This window comes from Pseudomyrmex gracilis, unplaced genomic scaffold (genome assembly GCF_002006095.1).
Source record: "Pseudomyrmex gracilis isolate BER0280 unplaced genomic scaffold, ASM200609v1 scaffold_2061, whole genome shotgun sequence".
NCBI lineage: Eukaryota > Metazoa > Arthropoda > Insecta > Hymenoptera > Formicidae > Pseudomyrmex > Pseudomyrmex gracilis.
The window spans coordinates 1-16,114 of NW_018022645.1; the positions used below are offsets into that span (position 1 = coordinate 1).

Below are 16,114 nucleotides of genomic sequence, written 5' to 3' on the forward strand. Positions count from 1 at the left end.
AAAAAAAAAAAAAAAAAAAAAAATACCAATCTACGATAATTTTTTGCTTGTGATCGATAAAAGATAATTCGAATCGGTCGTTAAATCTGTCGATAATAAGGATGCAATGCAAATGTGTGTGCGTGTGTGTGTGTGTGTGTGTGTATGGTTGCCATTGCGGTTTGTTCACGACGCTCGCGACGATGCTTCTTGTCTCTGTGACGTGATTACAAAAGGAAGGATGGAGAATGAATTAAGAATTGTGGTGAAATGGAGCGGAAAAGAGTACGATATTCTCGATATTCAGGAGGATGATACTGTTTTTACCCTGAAGGAACGTATACACAGAGAAACGGGCGTTCGACCTGAACGCCAGAAGCTGTTAAATCTCAAATTCAAAGGTTATGTTTTGAATTGTTATCGATGGAATTTTTGCTCATTAAATAATTTATCACCTTCTGTAATTGTTAGTGATACATTCGTTTAATCGTTTCCCTAAGATCTAGCCAAATAGTATTTAATTTGTTTAGTTTGAAAAGTTAAATTATATATACTACAATTGAACGCATCACACTGCGTGCCTGGCACATGATTAGAACGGTTATATGTTTTCAAAAGTTTTTTCTTTTATGTGTAATTTATGTGAATTTATTAAATAATTCCCTTTTACACATAACTTTTGTTAATATTTTCATTAAAACAAAGTTTACAAAAACTTTGTTATTAGGCAAAGCAGCGCAAGATGAGGATGTTATCAGCAAACTGAATTTGAAGCCTGGCTTCAAGTTGATGTTGATGGGCTCGCGCGAAGAGGATATTGCTGAGGCTAGTCAAGCTCCAGAAGATGTACCTGATGTAATTAATGATCTAGATATAGAGGAGGAAGAAGTGGAAATAGAGAAAGCTGAGATAAATCTACGTAAGATCCAGTTTCGAATCGATCGCTATGTGATCACAGAGCTGAATCCTCTCAGAGAGGGTAAGAAACTCCTTGTGTTGGATATAGACTACACTCTGTTTGATCACAGATCAGTAGCAGAGAGCGGATATCAACTGATGCGTCCGTATCTCCACGAATTCTTGACACGTGCATATAAGAATTACGACATAGTCATCTGGTCGGCAACCAGCATGAGGTGGATCAATGAAAAGATGAAATTGTTAGGAGTTTCTAAACATCCGGACTACAAGATAGCTTTTTATTTAGACGTTCTCGCTATGATCACCGTTCACACGCCGAAATACGGCGTTGTGGGAGTGAAACCACTGGGCATTATTTGGGGAAAGTACAAGCAGTTTTCCGCGAAAAACACGATAATGTTCGACGACATCAGGAGAAACTTCATAATGAATCCGCAGTCGGGATTGAGAATAAAACCTTTCAAACATGCTCACACCAGCAGAGTCAAAGACTTTGAGTTGTTGAAGCTGTCGAGATATTTAGAATTGATAGCCGATGTCGATGACTTTCAAACTCTTAATCACAGAAAATGGGAGGAATATAAGCCCAAGAAAAGTAACCAGATAAGTAATGAACAAACCAGCAATGAAAATGAAAATAGTTAAATACATATACAAGGCTTATATTTCTTCCTAATACATTGTTCTTGATAAAAGTACATAAAAGAGCTACTGAGATCTCTTTTCGCTGCAGAGAGACTGTGCAATGTTATCTAATGATGTATATAACGAGATAAAAACTATATAAAAGAGCGCATTTGTCAGCTATTTTAACAAGGTATTGAGAAATTTTAAAAAATGATTTATCTAATATTCCAGGTGAGAGCAACGCGGTTGAAAACTAATCGATAGTTCAAAGAAATTTTCTAGTTGTCTCCAATTGATAATAATATATTGAAATTTATGAAAAAATATACATATTTTCACATGCCTTTGTATTTGTGTGATGTATCTGTCGGTTGTATTATATTTTAAACATGCGTTTATAAATTATGCATAATAAGAATAATCAAGTACAAGTACGTGAATGTTACATATTATAAAGCATTGCATACATTCTTTGTGTGTGTGTGCGTGTACGTGCGCGCGCGTGTGTGTAAAATATAACGCGTTATATATTTTATATGTACATATATATATATACAGGGTGTCCATAAAATTTTGACAGCCGAAGTATGGAGATAAATTGAGTCAAACTGAATAGAAAAGTTATTTGCCATTTTGCAAAATTCGCAATAGTTAATGAGATACAAAGTAATAATTGTGTGTCAATAAGCGCGTGAGAAGCGATGGTCCTGACTCTGTAGGCGCGTGTGATTATCAGCTGATCGCGGAAAGCAGTGGCTTCTTATCCCTCGAGCGCTGCTCGCTCTTTTGCGTATCGCTGAATATCGGCTGATCGCGAAATCAGCCGAGTCATACGCCGCGCTCGTTTGTTCACTCCGCCTCTCGTTGCTCTGACAGTCACACACCTACGCCTACAGAGTCAGGACCATCGCTTCTCACGCGCTCATTGGCACACATTTATTACTTTGTATTAACTATTGCGAATTTTGCAAAATGGCAAATAATTTTTCTATTCAGTTTGACTCAATCTCCATACTTTGGCTGTGTCAAAATTTTACGGACACTCGGTATGTACATAGATACACACACACACACACACACACACACACACACACACACATATATATATATATATATATATCCAGCAAACATTTTGGTTACAAAACCATATCCATCTGTGTCCTCAGTAGGATATGTGTTGGTAACCATGTCTGTCAAAACATGTGAAATGTCAAAATGCAACCGAAATGATGACAGAATCTGCCACAAACAAAATCTGGAATAGGTTTGGTCATCGTCTGTTGGCGCCAAATTGCAAACAGTCCGCACGTATACACGAACAGACCTGCTTGGCGTTTGGTGGTAATCTGTCGTCAATGCGTTTAACACGTTCGTCGCCGCGTCACCCAGATCTGGGTGACGGGTATACTTCCGAAACTCAGCCGAATCGCGCTGGGCGACGAACGTGTTAACAGATCGACCCGACTTTTGTCGTAAACAAATCTCTGGTACGGTTTTGCGGACTGTTCGGTCACAGTATTGTTAAAAGCAGATCTGCTTGCAATCGACCATCTATTTGTTATCAATTTCACTGACATATATGAAATCGTTTTGACCCCCCAATACTCTCATGTATTTATCAACAGAGTTGTTGCGTTTTTTCTTTTTGTGTGCTAACAGTTTTGGCAGTGTTTCCGTATTGTAGCATTTCTGCAAACAGTTTCTGTTGCCAAGGTCTGCGCCGAAATTGTCAAGAACAGAAATTGTTTGCTGGGTATATATACATACAGTAGCGGACAAAAATTTAAGACGATGAATTGTAATTTAGATTATAAACATGTTACATGAATATTTTTGTTTTATTTGGGTTGTGATTTTGGAATAATCCAACTGTATGTTTGACTTTCTTGATTTCGAAGCGTCGGTTATCAAATGTAAATAATATTGAAGTTTCAGCAGTTAGTTTCCTGTGAACGTTTGTAAACAGCGGACATAAGTTTAAGACGATCAGTCTCAAAAGTGATTTTAATGAAATTCTTTGAATATTTTGATTCAAAAATTTCAAAATCANGGTTTAGTTTATTTTTCGTCGCTTAAAACTTATCTACGCAACAGCAAAGTATGAGTAAATCGAGGAATTTACTAGAGAACGAAAAGGAACAAGTTGTAAGGCTACGAAAGCAAAATAAGACATTTGCCGAAATAGCACATTTAATAAATAAATCAGAAACTGCTTGTAAGCAAGCATGGTACAAATTTCTAAACTAAACCCTGATTTTGAAATTTTTGAATCAAAATATTCAAAGAATTTCATTAAAATCACTTTTGAGACTGATCGTCTTAAACTTATGTCCGCTGTTTACAAACGTTCACAGGAAACTAACTGCTGAAACTTCAATATTATTTATATTTGATAACCGACGCTTCGAAATCAAGAAGGTCAAACATACAGTTGGATTATTCCAAAATCACAACCCAAATAAAACAAAAATATTCATGTAACATGTTTATAATCTACATTACAATTCATCGTCTTAAATTTTTGTCCGCTACTGTATATATATATATCGCGAGTTTACTTGCTTTTTTAAGCAAGATGGCGAGTTTTAATTCTTTACATCTAAATAGATATAATGCGTGGTTTACTCTAACGTTAACGCGTAATATGCTCCGCGGCGATTATTCAATTATCATGATATCTAGCTATTTAAAAGCTTATTACACGTTAGCATCGATGGACTTAATTATTATTAAAAATTTCTTCTTAACATTTTACTATAAAGCTGTTTACATTTTTCATATAAAACTTCAAAATATTATAAAAATCAACAGTAAGATAACGTGTTATATATGTGTATGTATATATGTGTGTATATATATATATACACACATATACATAGTGATTGTATAATAAAACTTATTAAAATAAGGACTTTATTTAATAGATCGATTTCTTGTCTGGTTTCCTCAAAATTTTTAGATATCGTCTGCACACACTATAAAATGTATATTTACAATCAAAACTGTATTTGCAGATCAAAACTTATTCTACTTATTTGCTTTATTAACAGATTTATTTATTCTATCCACTCATTCTATGTTGTTTACTTTATAACAGATTTACGTGTACTTTAATTTTTTTATAATGTTTATTATATAAAAGATATATATTTAAAATTATTAAAAACTGACAAATTATGATTTTCTTTAAAACATAAAACTGAGATTTTGAAATGTTTCTTTTACAAATTTACATTTTTCGAGAGCAATTGGTTGCTTCATATGGCTCGATAAGAAACAGAATTGATTCATGTCGCACTTGTCGTTTCCCATCCCGAAAAGCAAAATTGGTTGAGTGAATGTGTGTTAGTCATGAACGACTGATGAGCAATATGGCGAGCGCTTGGTGGTAGGCGGATATTTGTGTCCGACGTGGAAACGTCAAACTGTTAACTATCAAAACTGGCGAGGAAGCAGAATGGAGCTGTTTCGCACTGACACTCATTTTATCTTTGTGAAGGAGCGGCATAGCCTCTGGTGTGACAAGTATACTGGCGAATTCGCTGCAAAATCGGGTAAGTTTTCCGTATAATTGCGTTTGACATACGAGTGCATACGAAGCGTCTCTTGTCAAACACAATTACGATGTCGCGTGAGCTTTCGAATCTATTTTTTATTTAAAGCGGACGGAATATGTTTGTGCGGATTATATATGTAACATGAAGATATATAATCAGAAATAGATTAATTGTTCTAATATCCTGATAAAAAAATTATTCATAATTAACATTAATAATTAATAATTAAAAAAATATTGTATCATAAAATATATTAGATTATTTTCAATATTCATAATATTGTGATGGCTTTATCAAAACCAAAAGAATTTTACAGATTGGGAATGGGCCACGCCAAAAGATTTGGAATGTCTGGGAATGTTTTACGGTATAGTGGGAAAGATTGAGCAAGCATCAGTGCTGGAGCCTCGCCTGATGCTTATAAAGGATGTCACACCAGCAGGAGAATTGCACGGTGGTCATGTTGTCTACAAAATCAAATCTATAGCATTTTTACACATCGGTACTGAGAACACAGATGTTGGCCTGTTACCTTGCAAGAAGCATCAGTATGTGCTAAAGAAAAAGGGAAACGGCGGCTTGTTTGATGTGCCGCAGAAAGCAGCTCTAGCAAAAACTTGGGGTACAATAAAAAACGCCACGAATACTATAAAAAATACTACTCAGCAAGCAGCTGCGTTAGCTACGTCTCAAGTAAGACGTCTACATCAATGGCAACATATGTTGATTTGTTTGAGATATCTTGTGTGATTGAAAACTTCAATATTCCTCCTGATTCGCAGGTAAAATCTACAGTAACAAAACGTAGCATAGTGAAGGACAAGGAAAGATTCGAAAAGAGAATATTAGAAGAATTGAACAAGATATTTACGGAAACTGATTCTTTCTTCTTTTGCCAAACTGGTGACATCACCAACAGCTTGCAACGACAATGTATAGTGGAGTCTCAGCAAAATCAAAGCGATCAAGATAAGCCGTTGTGGCAGCGCGTAGATGACAGATTCTTTTGGAATAAGCACATGTTACATGACATCATCAATTTGAATGTTAGTAGCTGTTAAAAAATCTGTATTTTTACTCACAGGTGACTTTATAAAGAAACATATAAATACTCTTTTTGAACAATAGCACAAAACTTGTTATATGAAACATATATTTTTATAAATTGAGTTAAAGGGCCGATACGAGCAGTAAATACAAGTTGGTCGTGTATGAGATACAGTCTTATATATTTTTATATTAATTTAATATATTTCTACTTACATCTATACTTATATAATAACTTTCAAGTATAACTATCGTCCTGAAATCAACTGTATGTGCAATAACAACAATCAGTTATTGTTTTGCGTTATCAGTTACAATTTTTCTTATCTAAACTATCACCTGTAGACAGATAAAGCAAACTGTTGGATATTACCGATCATTCAAGGCTACGTTCAAATAGAAAAATGTATAGTTGAAGTGGGCTTTGACGAGCAACCACAGCAAGAAACTTTTAATTTGGCAATTATATCGAGAAGGAGTAGATTCCGAGCTGGAACCAGGTAATCTTTGTCTATGTATATAGTTTTGGTTTACCAATTTCATCCTGCTCTGATTACGTTAAAGCACATTGTGATTAACTACATCTAAATGTAATGTCATACAGGTACAAAAGACGCGGAGTAGACGATAACGGCAAGTGTGCGAATTATGTTGAAACTGAACAGCTAGTTTGGTATCACGATCATCAAGTGTCCTTTGTACAAGTACGAGGAAGTGTTCCAGTGTATTGGTCGCAACCGGGATACAAATATAAACCACCACCAAGAATCGACAAAGGTATACATGCAAAAGAGAAATCATTTATGTACTTCGCAAGCAGAACACAAATAATTACATCTGATACTCTTCGATTGTTACACAGACGAGGTTGAAACGCAAGTGGCATTTGAGAAGCATTTTGGCGAAGAGCTTGCATTGTACGGTCCTATTTGTATCGTGAATCTGGTCGAGCAATCCGGCAAAGAAAAGATAATTTGGGAAGCTTACAGCAACCATGTGTTTAACTATAATCATGCGGATATAATGTATACCACCTTTGACTTTCACGAGTATTGGTAAGTACTTCGAGCGAGATCATCTTTATCATGCTTTTTATCATTGTTGCGTGATTATGTTACATCTTGAAACATTTTTCTGCCCTAACGCAGTCGGGGAATGCATTTCGAAAACGTGTCTATTTTGGTTAATGCACTGGCTACCGTGCTAGCAGATATGGGTTACTGCTGGCGCGATAAACAAGGTACGATTTGCACGCAAAAGGGCGTATTCCGCGTTAATTGCATAGATTGCTTAGATAGAACAAACGTGGTGCAAACTGCTCTGGGTAAAGCTGTTATGGAAATGCAGTTCTCAAAACTAGGACTAATACCGCCCGATGGAACTCTGCCTGCAAACATTAGACAGACTTTCCAATCGCTTTGGGCTAATAATGGGGATATTATTAGCAAGCAATATGCAGGAACGAACGCTTTGAAGGTCCGTACATGTCAAATTGTCTGTGAAAAGTGTGTCTTATCAGACTTCGTACCTCGATTGCGATTACACGATTTATTATCATTTACAGGGAGATTACACGCGTACCGGAGAGAGAAAGTTTACCGGGCTGATGAAAGATGGCATGAATTCTGCAAACAGGTAGGAAACTACGTTTATATTATCCTTCTCCTTTATTTTACATATCCGCTTGATCTCCCTCATTGTTTTTATTCATTTTCTATTTTCATCTTCAACATCTTGCGCAACACACAAAGAGTCAGACTTCATCACGCGTGGAAGAATAATATCTTGAAGTTAGATATTTGAAAAAGAGTTTTTTTGCTCTATAGCAGCCTGACATTGGCCTTTCTCGTTTTCCCATAGATATTATCAGCAACACTTTATGGACGACTTACGTCAGTCGGCAATAGACACGCTGCTAGGAAACCCAATCGACGTTGATCAACTGAACAACGATTGGTCACACTATTTAGATATCTTTGATAATTGCTGTCTCGAACTTATACCTATGAAACCACCAAATGTACAACTTCAAATCGCTACTCTTCCCGACTTCCTTTATGCCACTGCTCTCTATAATTTATTAAGGTTCGTTGCTTGCTTTTAACTTTTCTCTTTCAGCAACGCGCAGAAGAAATATGTGTTCCAAAATTAACTCAATTGTTCTTACACATTAAATTATGCGGCATAATAAAATATCGCTAGCATGAAAAGCTGTTTTTGTTTCAAAAATTATTTTGCATGTTCAACTTTGTAACCTGATATTTTCCCTTATTTTGTTTTAAGAATTCAGTTTGATTTACAGACCAATCATCTTTATAAAAAAAGTTGCTTTCTTTGAACAATTTCTTTTATATATATGTATAAAATATAATTTATCTTATAAACTTTGAATGAGATACTCTTTTTTTTTACTGTCTAAGTCTTTCTAAGTCATTCTTCAAATTTTGTCACTTGTGTGCGGAATTAAAATTGTATGCAACTGTTTCTTTTGCAGATATTATTTGAATCGCTTCAAGGATGTCTACAGACAAGCGACAATTGATATGATGTTGGGAAATTCAGTGAGCGAGGAAGTATTTCTAGAACGCACGGAAGAGGAAGATAACGCGGCGACTGCGATTCACGTGAAATTACTAATCGAAGACTGTAAAAAACTATTGATACCTGATCCCGAAATTATTCTAGGCAGTTGGGGAGTTATCGATGCCGATCCTGTGTACGTACAAGCAAATATATTTGAAAAACTGAATATCACTTTTAATTGACTGAATTTTATAATGAAAATATTTTTTTTTTATTAGAAATATATAAACGGTAATAAGAGCCATTCGTTGGATGTTGTGCGGAAATATGTGTGTATAAAATTAGGGTAGTATACGGGGTCTCTCATATATGTGATGCAAATATTGCATCCTATATGAATTTAAGAATTGAAATTTTTATTCAAAAACTCACGTGTAAGATTTACACATGAATACATATATATATACACACATATTTCCGCACATCACCCAACGGCTATTATTACCGTTTATATATTTCTAGTTTAAAGTTCAGAACCTAAAGATTCTCTAATTGTTTCTTTTATTATAAAAGTGTTTTGTTTTTTTTTGTAATTATACAATTTATATAATACACATGTTTACACATGTGTATGTAAACCAAAGTTTTTGTTTTATAGTACGGGTGATCCTACGGAAACGGAAATGGACACTATCTTGATACTGACGCGTGACAGTTATTACGTGGCGGATTACGACGATCAGATTGACAAAGTTACAAACTACCAAAGAGTTTCATTACATGACATCGTTCTGATTGAATTTGGTCAGCCCGAAAACACTGTCTCGTTCTTCAAGAATAAGCATTACCATTGTATTAGAATTAATTACAAAGTGAACGGCGAGTGTGGCTACTTTCACATGTTTCGTAGTACAAATTTAAGATTTTTTAACAACATGGCTGTCGTGATCAAAACCGAAGAGGAAAGCATAGGTAATAAGTAGTGATAATTATTTTTTGTCACGATTTTACATGTTGATCTTACCTTGACGAATTTTATATGCATGATATGGTTTTTATATTATTAGAGTCTTTAAAAGCAATTTGCGAAGCAATTTCGATTGCTATGGAGATCGCAGGTTTGCCAAAGGTTCCCGTAGCTGTGAACGTTGCGTTAGACAAGAGAAAGAGTAAATTAGTAAATGTTAAGGGATCTACTGGGTTATTAGATATCTCATCGTTTCCGGAACTAACGAGAAACGTGTCAGAAACACAGTTGCTCGCTCTAAAAACTGCAGGTTTGTTTTAAGAGATAAGTTTAATTGTTTCTGTACTTGCATACGATATGCTCCATGTGTAACTATTTCAATAACATTGAACACTTTTAGGCACAAAAGCATTGAGCAACATGTCGGAGCAGTTCAGCAAACTGAACAAACTGAGTTTCGGCGCGAAAAAGCCGATTGACTTGTCCAAAAGCATAGAAGCAAGTAGCAAGAAAACAGAGGTGCAGTCGTCAAAGCCGATCTTTACTGTCGGTAGCAGAGACATCTCGGGCAACGAAAAAGAGAAATACAGCAGTAGCAGCAGTAGCGAGGAAAATATCGAAATATCGCGTATACACGTTGAAAAGCCCGCGAACTTCAGTCACGATAAACATCTGATGGAAGCTTATACGCCGTTGATTGGCATTATCATGGGTGTAAAGAACAGCGGCGTCGTGGACGGCGATGTTTGTGAAACCAATGTGAACGTGGAATTATCCGCGAGGCATCAAAACAGGAATCTGAATTTGAAACCTGACGTGGCTATCGACGCGCTGCATCTGATACCGCAAACTGGATCCGGCACCAGTACTCTCAGCGCTTCGCCGCAGAAAACCACCGCAACTACGCCGGAGATAACGGTATATGACATGGGAGACAATCTAAATGAAGAGAGGGAACGAATGATTCCACCGTCAACGCTTTCGCTTTCCAAGAACATCAGTCACTCGACCGGGGATGTCGACAATAAGGCATCGACTAATACAAAGAACACTCTTCAAACGGACAACAGATTGGACGAGAAAAAAAGATCGGCTTCCGAGCAGGACTTGACGTTGAACATCACATCGTCTCAAAGCGAGTCCGCCTTGAAATCCATCAAAGAGAACATCGCGAGCGTTACTAGTCCGGTAGCGTCTACAGCAAAGGATATCTTGTTGCCATTCTCGAAACTTGCTAAAGGTGTTCAAACATTAGGAGCTAATTTAGATCCTAGAAAGCTGAAGACAGTTCACGTAATGCGAAATTTGTCGGAACAGCATATGGAAGAGCGACGAAAACTTCAGGAAAGATGGGCCTCCTGTCAATCTAGACTTATTGCTTTGTAAACTTTTACTACCCGAATGACCAGCTTTCTGATCGCAATTCGTGATTAAATATCAATCTAGAGCTTTTATTAACATGTACGTAACGAGATTGAAGACGTTATGAATTCGATATCATATAGCGAGACACGAGTGCCATTATGCATTCTTAAAACAAAAAGAAAAAAACAAAGAAAAAAATAACGTATTGAAAGGTTGTATTATAGGCGGTTTTATCACATAGATCGCGTGTAGTTTAATAATATGAGAAAAATATCACGTATATAAATATATATAGACAAGTAGCATATAAATTTGATCGTGTTTTGTAGAAAATCTTTAAAAAATCTATCTCACTGCACCTATTTCGTATATTTTCACACTTCACAAATGTAGTATTATCAATGTGAAACAATCAGAACAAAACACTCGGAAAGAAACTTTAACAGAGCAGATAAGAATAACACAAAGTACAATACGGTCAATATATATTTATTAGTTAATTGGTTTGAGATGTGCAAGTTTATAAATTTCGAACAGTGTCTGTATATTGCTATTATGCGGGATCGTGCTAGCTTTTAGCACTGTTTTCTTGAACCGCGTTGTCTATGTAAATTTTACTACATATTAGCTAACAATTTTTTGGGCATATTTTTACATTTTTAATAACATTTTTCTGACATTTTTAGCGACCGTATTTAAATGCGACCAATCTGAATTAATGGTATATGAGCATTTTTTCGATGTACAATATTATGAAATTTTCTCCCAGTATCGAGATATTTTTCTTACATACGTATATTTTTTTTATTAATGTGCATACTAGTATGTTCATGTTCACTCTTTATATACAAGGTGATGAAAAAGTACCGTAACACCTGAATAAATCGGAAAATATAAGTTTTATAAAAAATGTTTCAGACAAAAGTTATAGGACTTAAAAAGATCTAATTACTGATCTTATCAGTTTGACCTTGGTGGCACTGAAAAGGTCAGGTCAAGGTCACATCAATTTTTGTTACTTATGCGATGATCTTCATCTTACTTTAATCGATTGGATGTGATCTTCATCTTGCTTTAACTCACTTTGATCTCTAAAAAAAACAACGTAACTGAACATAAAAAAGGATGTTAAAAAGTGGTCGATTTTTATTCTCGGTGTGGCATATAAACTTCAAGTGTTTTTTTATAGAATCATAATAGAACGTCATGTAATTCTACGACAAAAAATCTATAAAAAATCACTCGAATTTTACTTGCTATACCGGGGGCAAAAATCGACCACTTTTTAACATCCTTTTTTCTCGATACAGAAATAGGGATTCCCATAAAAAATCTCGACTTGACCTTTCAATGACCTTGAACATCGACCTTAAGTTCAAGGACACCACTCCTCCACGAGGTACACCTTGACTAATGCTAATGTCAGCGGTATTGTAACTTTCAACTCTTATAACTCGGAAAGTATTTAATGAAAAATAACTTTATTATAATGTTTTGAAAAGCACTTGACACCAGCTATTAGATTCTGAAATGAAAAATACAATGTTTCGTTAAAAAAAATTGATGTGACCTTTGACCAGTCCTTTTTAGTGTCACCCAAAGTCAAACTGATAAGATCAGTAAATAGATCTTTTTAAACCCTATAACTTTTGTCTGAAACATTTTTTTATAAATCTTATATTTTCCGAGTTCAGATGTTCTGGTACTTTTTCGTCACCTTGTACGAGAAAGAAAAGTAACTTACAATGCAAGTGAGATGATTTATTTGTACAGGGAAGAGAAGCTTTATAGTCAATTATGTAAATACAGTGAATGATTTAAACATAGTTTAGTAAAACATACGTACAACATATGGAAAGAGGAGTGACATTATTGATACACGAAGAGAAAAATTGTAAATTCTTAATATTTTTTCGAGAAATACGAAGTATAGGATCTTTTAAAACGTAAATAATTTTAAAGTTTTTTAAACTAAAAACGTAAGAGATAAAGAAAAACTTAAGAGCTTTTGAAATAACGTTCTTTTAAGTTATAAATTCTTATAAATTGTCTCATTAATTCTTCTAATAATTTTTATAAATGTGTTATGTATGTAGAAAACAAGTAATATAGTTTAAATACGTAGCACAACTATGTGCGTGTAATTGTAATTGTATATTTGTTTATTGTTTTGTTATAATTTTAGATGCTTTAATAGCTGTTGCAGAATCATAAAGTATTTATAGACTCAGCAAAACACATTCAGTATTATATAGAGCATGTGCTATTCACAAAACCAAGTAAATTATACGTGTGTGCAAATCAGTGATGTAGGAGGATTTAGGAGCAAATATAGCGCAAATTTCGTATTTTATATAATAGGGAGAATCTCTATAAACAAACAAGATGTTGCATTGCCTACTCTAACTGTAAATAATATTGTGTCATTAACACCACAGAATTTCAATTCCCGTCAACGTGTGCAAATGCATTGACAGAAACAAACTTAAGCTCGTATATATACTTTTAGCGAACGTTCCTTTTACCATAAATATATATAATAGTCTGTGATACAATTTTACAGAATACACACAAGTCACATACGAGAAAAGATAAAACTGATAAGACTGTGTGAATTCTGAAAGAGATTTAGCTACGCTTTAGAATAAAAATATAAAGGCTGTTTTTTTCCAAGTACTCATTATGAGATCTTAATTTTGACTTTGTTACCACAAGCTTATTTGTTTTGATATGATCAAAAAAATTATTTATTTAAATTAAAAGTTAGTGAGTTAAATTAAAAGGTGTGATTGTTACTTTTTATTTGACAAATGCAGTGTAAGGTCTAATGCAAATTTATTGTATTGAATTTGTGTGATGTGTGTTTTATCACGGTTTTTATAGTAGTTATAACTTCCCACATAGCATCGTTAGTAGCACAAACGTTTCTGCAACGGATTTTCCAAAACTTAGCAACGTTTCGTTAAACGTTTCTAAAACGTCGTAGTAACGTAGCGGAAACGTCGAAATGTCCGCTTTTTAAGTTTCGGTCCGATTTCGTTGAAACATATAAGAAACGTTGCCCGATAAGTTGCAAAGTTGTTAATGTTTAAATTTTTATAAACATTGTAAAATACAATTAATCAACCATGCAAGGTTTGCCTGCTTAACCATTCTCCAGGAAGGAGTGATTACTTAAGTAATGATTACGGAGAATGGTTGGTGAGCAGACAAAACCTGCATGATTTTAAAAATGTATTTTACAATGTTTATAAAAATTTAAACAGTAACAACTTTGCAACTTATCGGGCAACGTTTCTTATACGTTTCAACAAAATCGGACCAAAACTTAAAAAAGCGGACATTTCGACGTTTCCGCTACGTTACTACGACGTTTTAGAAACGTTTAACGAAACGTTGCTAAGTTTTGGAAAACCCGTTGCAGAAACGTTTGTGCTACTAACGATGCTACGGGGGAATTTATACAAAACACACACGCGCGCGCGTGTCTCGCAAGAAATACATGAATTAATAGAGTGATTCTATGAAGAAACAAAATTATTAATCTTTGAAATCAGTGATTGCATAATGTACATCAAAATTGTAAAAATCTTGTATCTAAATCATGCTCATAAATATATTTTTCAATCTCTTTCTTCCAAAAATATTTACGTTAAAGTTATTTTTTTCACTTATCTAATTTACTTAGTTCTTGCGGGATTTAAATCTCTTACACATCAAAAACCTCGATCGTAGAACCTGTAGAAAAGCTTGATATGACTTGTATTACCTATAAGGTTCTCGTTAAAACAAAAAATTTTGCGTACACGCCAACCACCAACCATTGAGAGCACTTCTAGAACAAATAATAAAACATATTAACTTGTGAATCGTGGAGTTGACTTTTTTTTACTTTAAACAATGCATTAAAAACACTTAATTGTTCTGATACAAAGATATATAAAGACTAAAGTCAAAATTTGATTTTTCAAAGATACTTTTCAAAGATACTGCCAGCTTTAAAATTTCAAAGTCGCAAAAAAAGTGTTTACAGACTGCAAATCGATCTAAACTCCATCAAGAACAGTAGATCTATTGCTCGCGCCAATGTCAAAATGTATAGAATCAATGTCAAAACTGTGATTTCTTGAAAATGTGCCATATTTATAACTTTCAAACGTGAAGATAAGTGTTTAAAGTTTTTTCGTCAGAATCGAAATTTAAAACTGGGTGTTTTTTTCGTAATTTCGACCCTCTTCTTGGGTGCGTTCAGATTTCTCACTCGGCGGATGAGAGTAGGGTGAACCGGGAGTGGGCGGAGCTACTAACGGGTGGTCTCGGTAGGCTCGAGAATCTGAACGCATCTGGGGACTGTGAAGGCGCCAAAGCCAATATTCAGCGACTAAGGGCCTGAGCACAATAGAGAAAATATTAGAAATAAGAATTAAAAACAGAGATTAAATGTAATGTACAATGCAAAAAATAACCCAGCAAACAATTTGGTTGCGAGATGTCGCAGTTTTGTCACCAACCGCCGGCGAAATTAGTAGACCAAATCCATATCCATCTGTGTCCTCATTAGGATATGGTTTGGCGACCATATCTGTCAAACATGTGAGATGTCAAAATGAGACCAAAATCATAACAAGTCTGCCACTAGCAAAGCAAAGCCAAAGTGACGCACCAAATCCAGCACAGATTTGGTGATCGTTTGTTGGCGCCAAAATCGCGCCAAATACTCATCATATCTGTTACCAGCACTGTTAACAAAACGGTAGCAAGTACAGACCAAATTTGTCGTCAGAAACGTCGACAGATTGCTACCAAACGCAGATCAGATCTGTCACCTAGAATCCAAGTGGAATTACTAAAAAAAAAAAAAAAAGAAAATCAGTATCGCCTATCGGAGGGAAGTTTAATTCGAGATTTCACTCGAATTAATTTCTGGAAGCCTAATTTAGCTTGTTGATCAACCGATGAACTTTATTGAAAGAGACCAAACCTGAAAAAATCCTAAAAATGTGATAGCGAGATTTGAACTCGAGACCTCCATATTCGCAGCCCCTGCACTCAGTCCGCGAGACCACTTGTGTTCCTTACTAACACATAATTATTTTTATCTACTTATTCTCAAGGTATCCTACATTTC

General features: G+C 35.0%; 2 protein-coding genes across 4 annotated transcripts; both read left to right on the forward strand.

Moving 5' to 3' along the window:
- Positions 1–72: 72 nt before the first annotated feature.
- LOC109862611 (ubiquitin-like domain-containing CTD phosphatase 1) lies at positions 73–2,042 on the forward strand. Its single transcript, XM_020442691.1, has 2 exons — positions 73–380; positions 707–2,042. Exons 1-2 carry the CDS (start codon positions 107–109, stop codon positions 1,543–1,545), a joined length of 1,113 nt encoding a protein of 370 aa, XP_020298280.1. The 5' UTR covers positions 73–106; the 3' UTR covers positions 1,546–2,042.
- A 114-nt stretch (positions 2,043–2,156) lies between these two features.
- On the forward strand, positions 2,157–14,855 carry LOC109862610 (phosphatidylinositide phosphatase SAC2). Of its 3 annotated transcripts, XM_020442689.1 has the most exons (14): positions 2,157–2,573; positions 5,027–5,081; positions 5,401–5,777; positions 5,867–6,130; positions 6,477–6,631; positions 6,736–6,908; positions 6,994–7,186; positions 7,280–7,607; positions 7,696–7,766; positions 7,992–8,216; positions 8,626–8,847; positions 9,313–9,626; positions 9,722–9,931; positions 10,022–14,855. In XM_020442689.1, the coding sequence occupies exons 3-14, from the start codon at positions 5,442–5,444 to the stop codon at positions 11,005–11,007; spliced, it is 3,477 nt and encodes a 1,158-aa protein (XP_020298278.1). In that variant the 5' UTR covers positions 2,157–2,573; positions 5,027–5,081; positions 5,401–5,441; the 3' UTR covers positions 11,008–14,855. The 3 variants fall into 3 exon arrangements, with proteins under 3 accessions (XP_020298278.1, XP_020298276.1, XP_020298279.1); XM_020442687.1 differs by lacking the exon at positions 2,157–2,573 and having other exon boundaries at positions 4,734–5,081; XM_020442690.1 differs by lacking the exons at positions 2,157–2,573; positions 7,992–8,216 and having other exon boundaries at positions 4,735–5,081.
- The last annotated feature ends 1,259 nt before the right edge of the window (positions 14,856–16,114 follow it).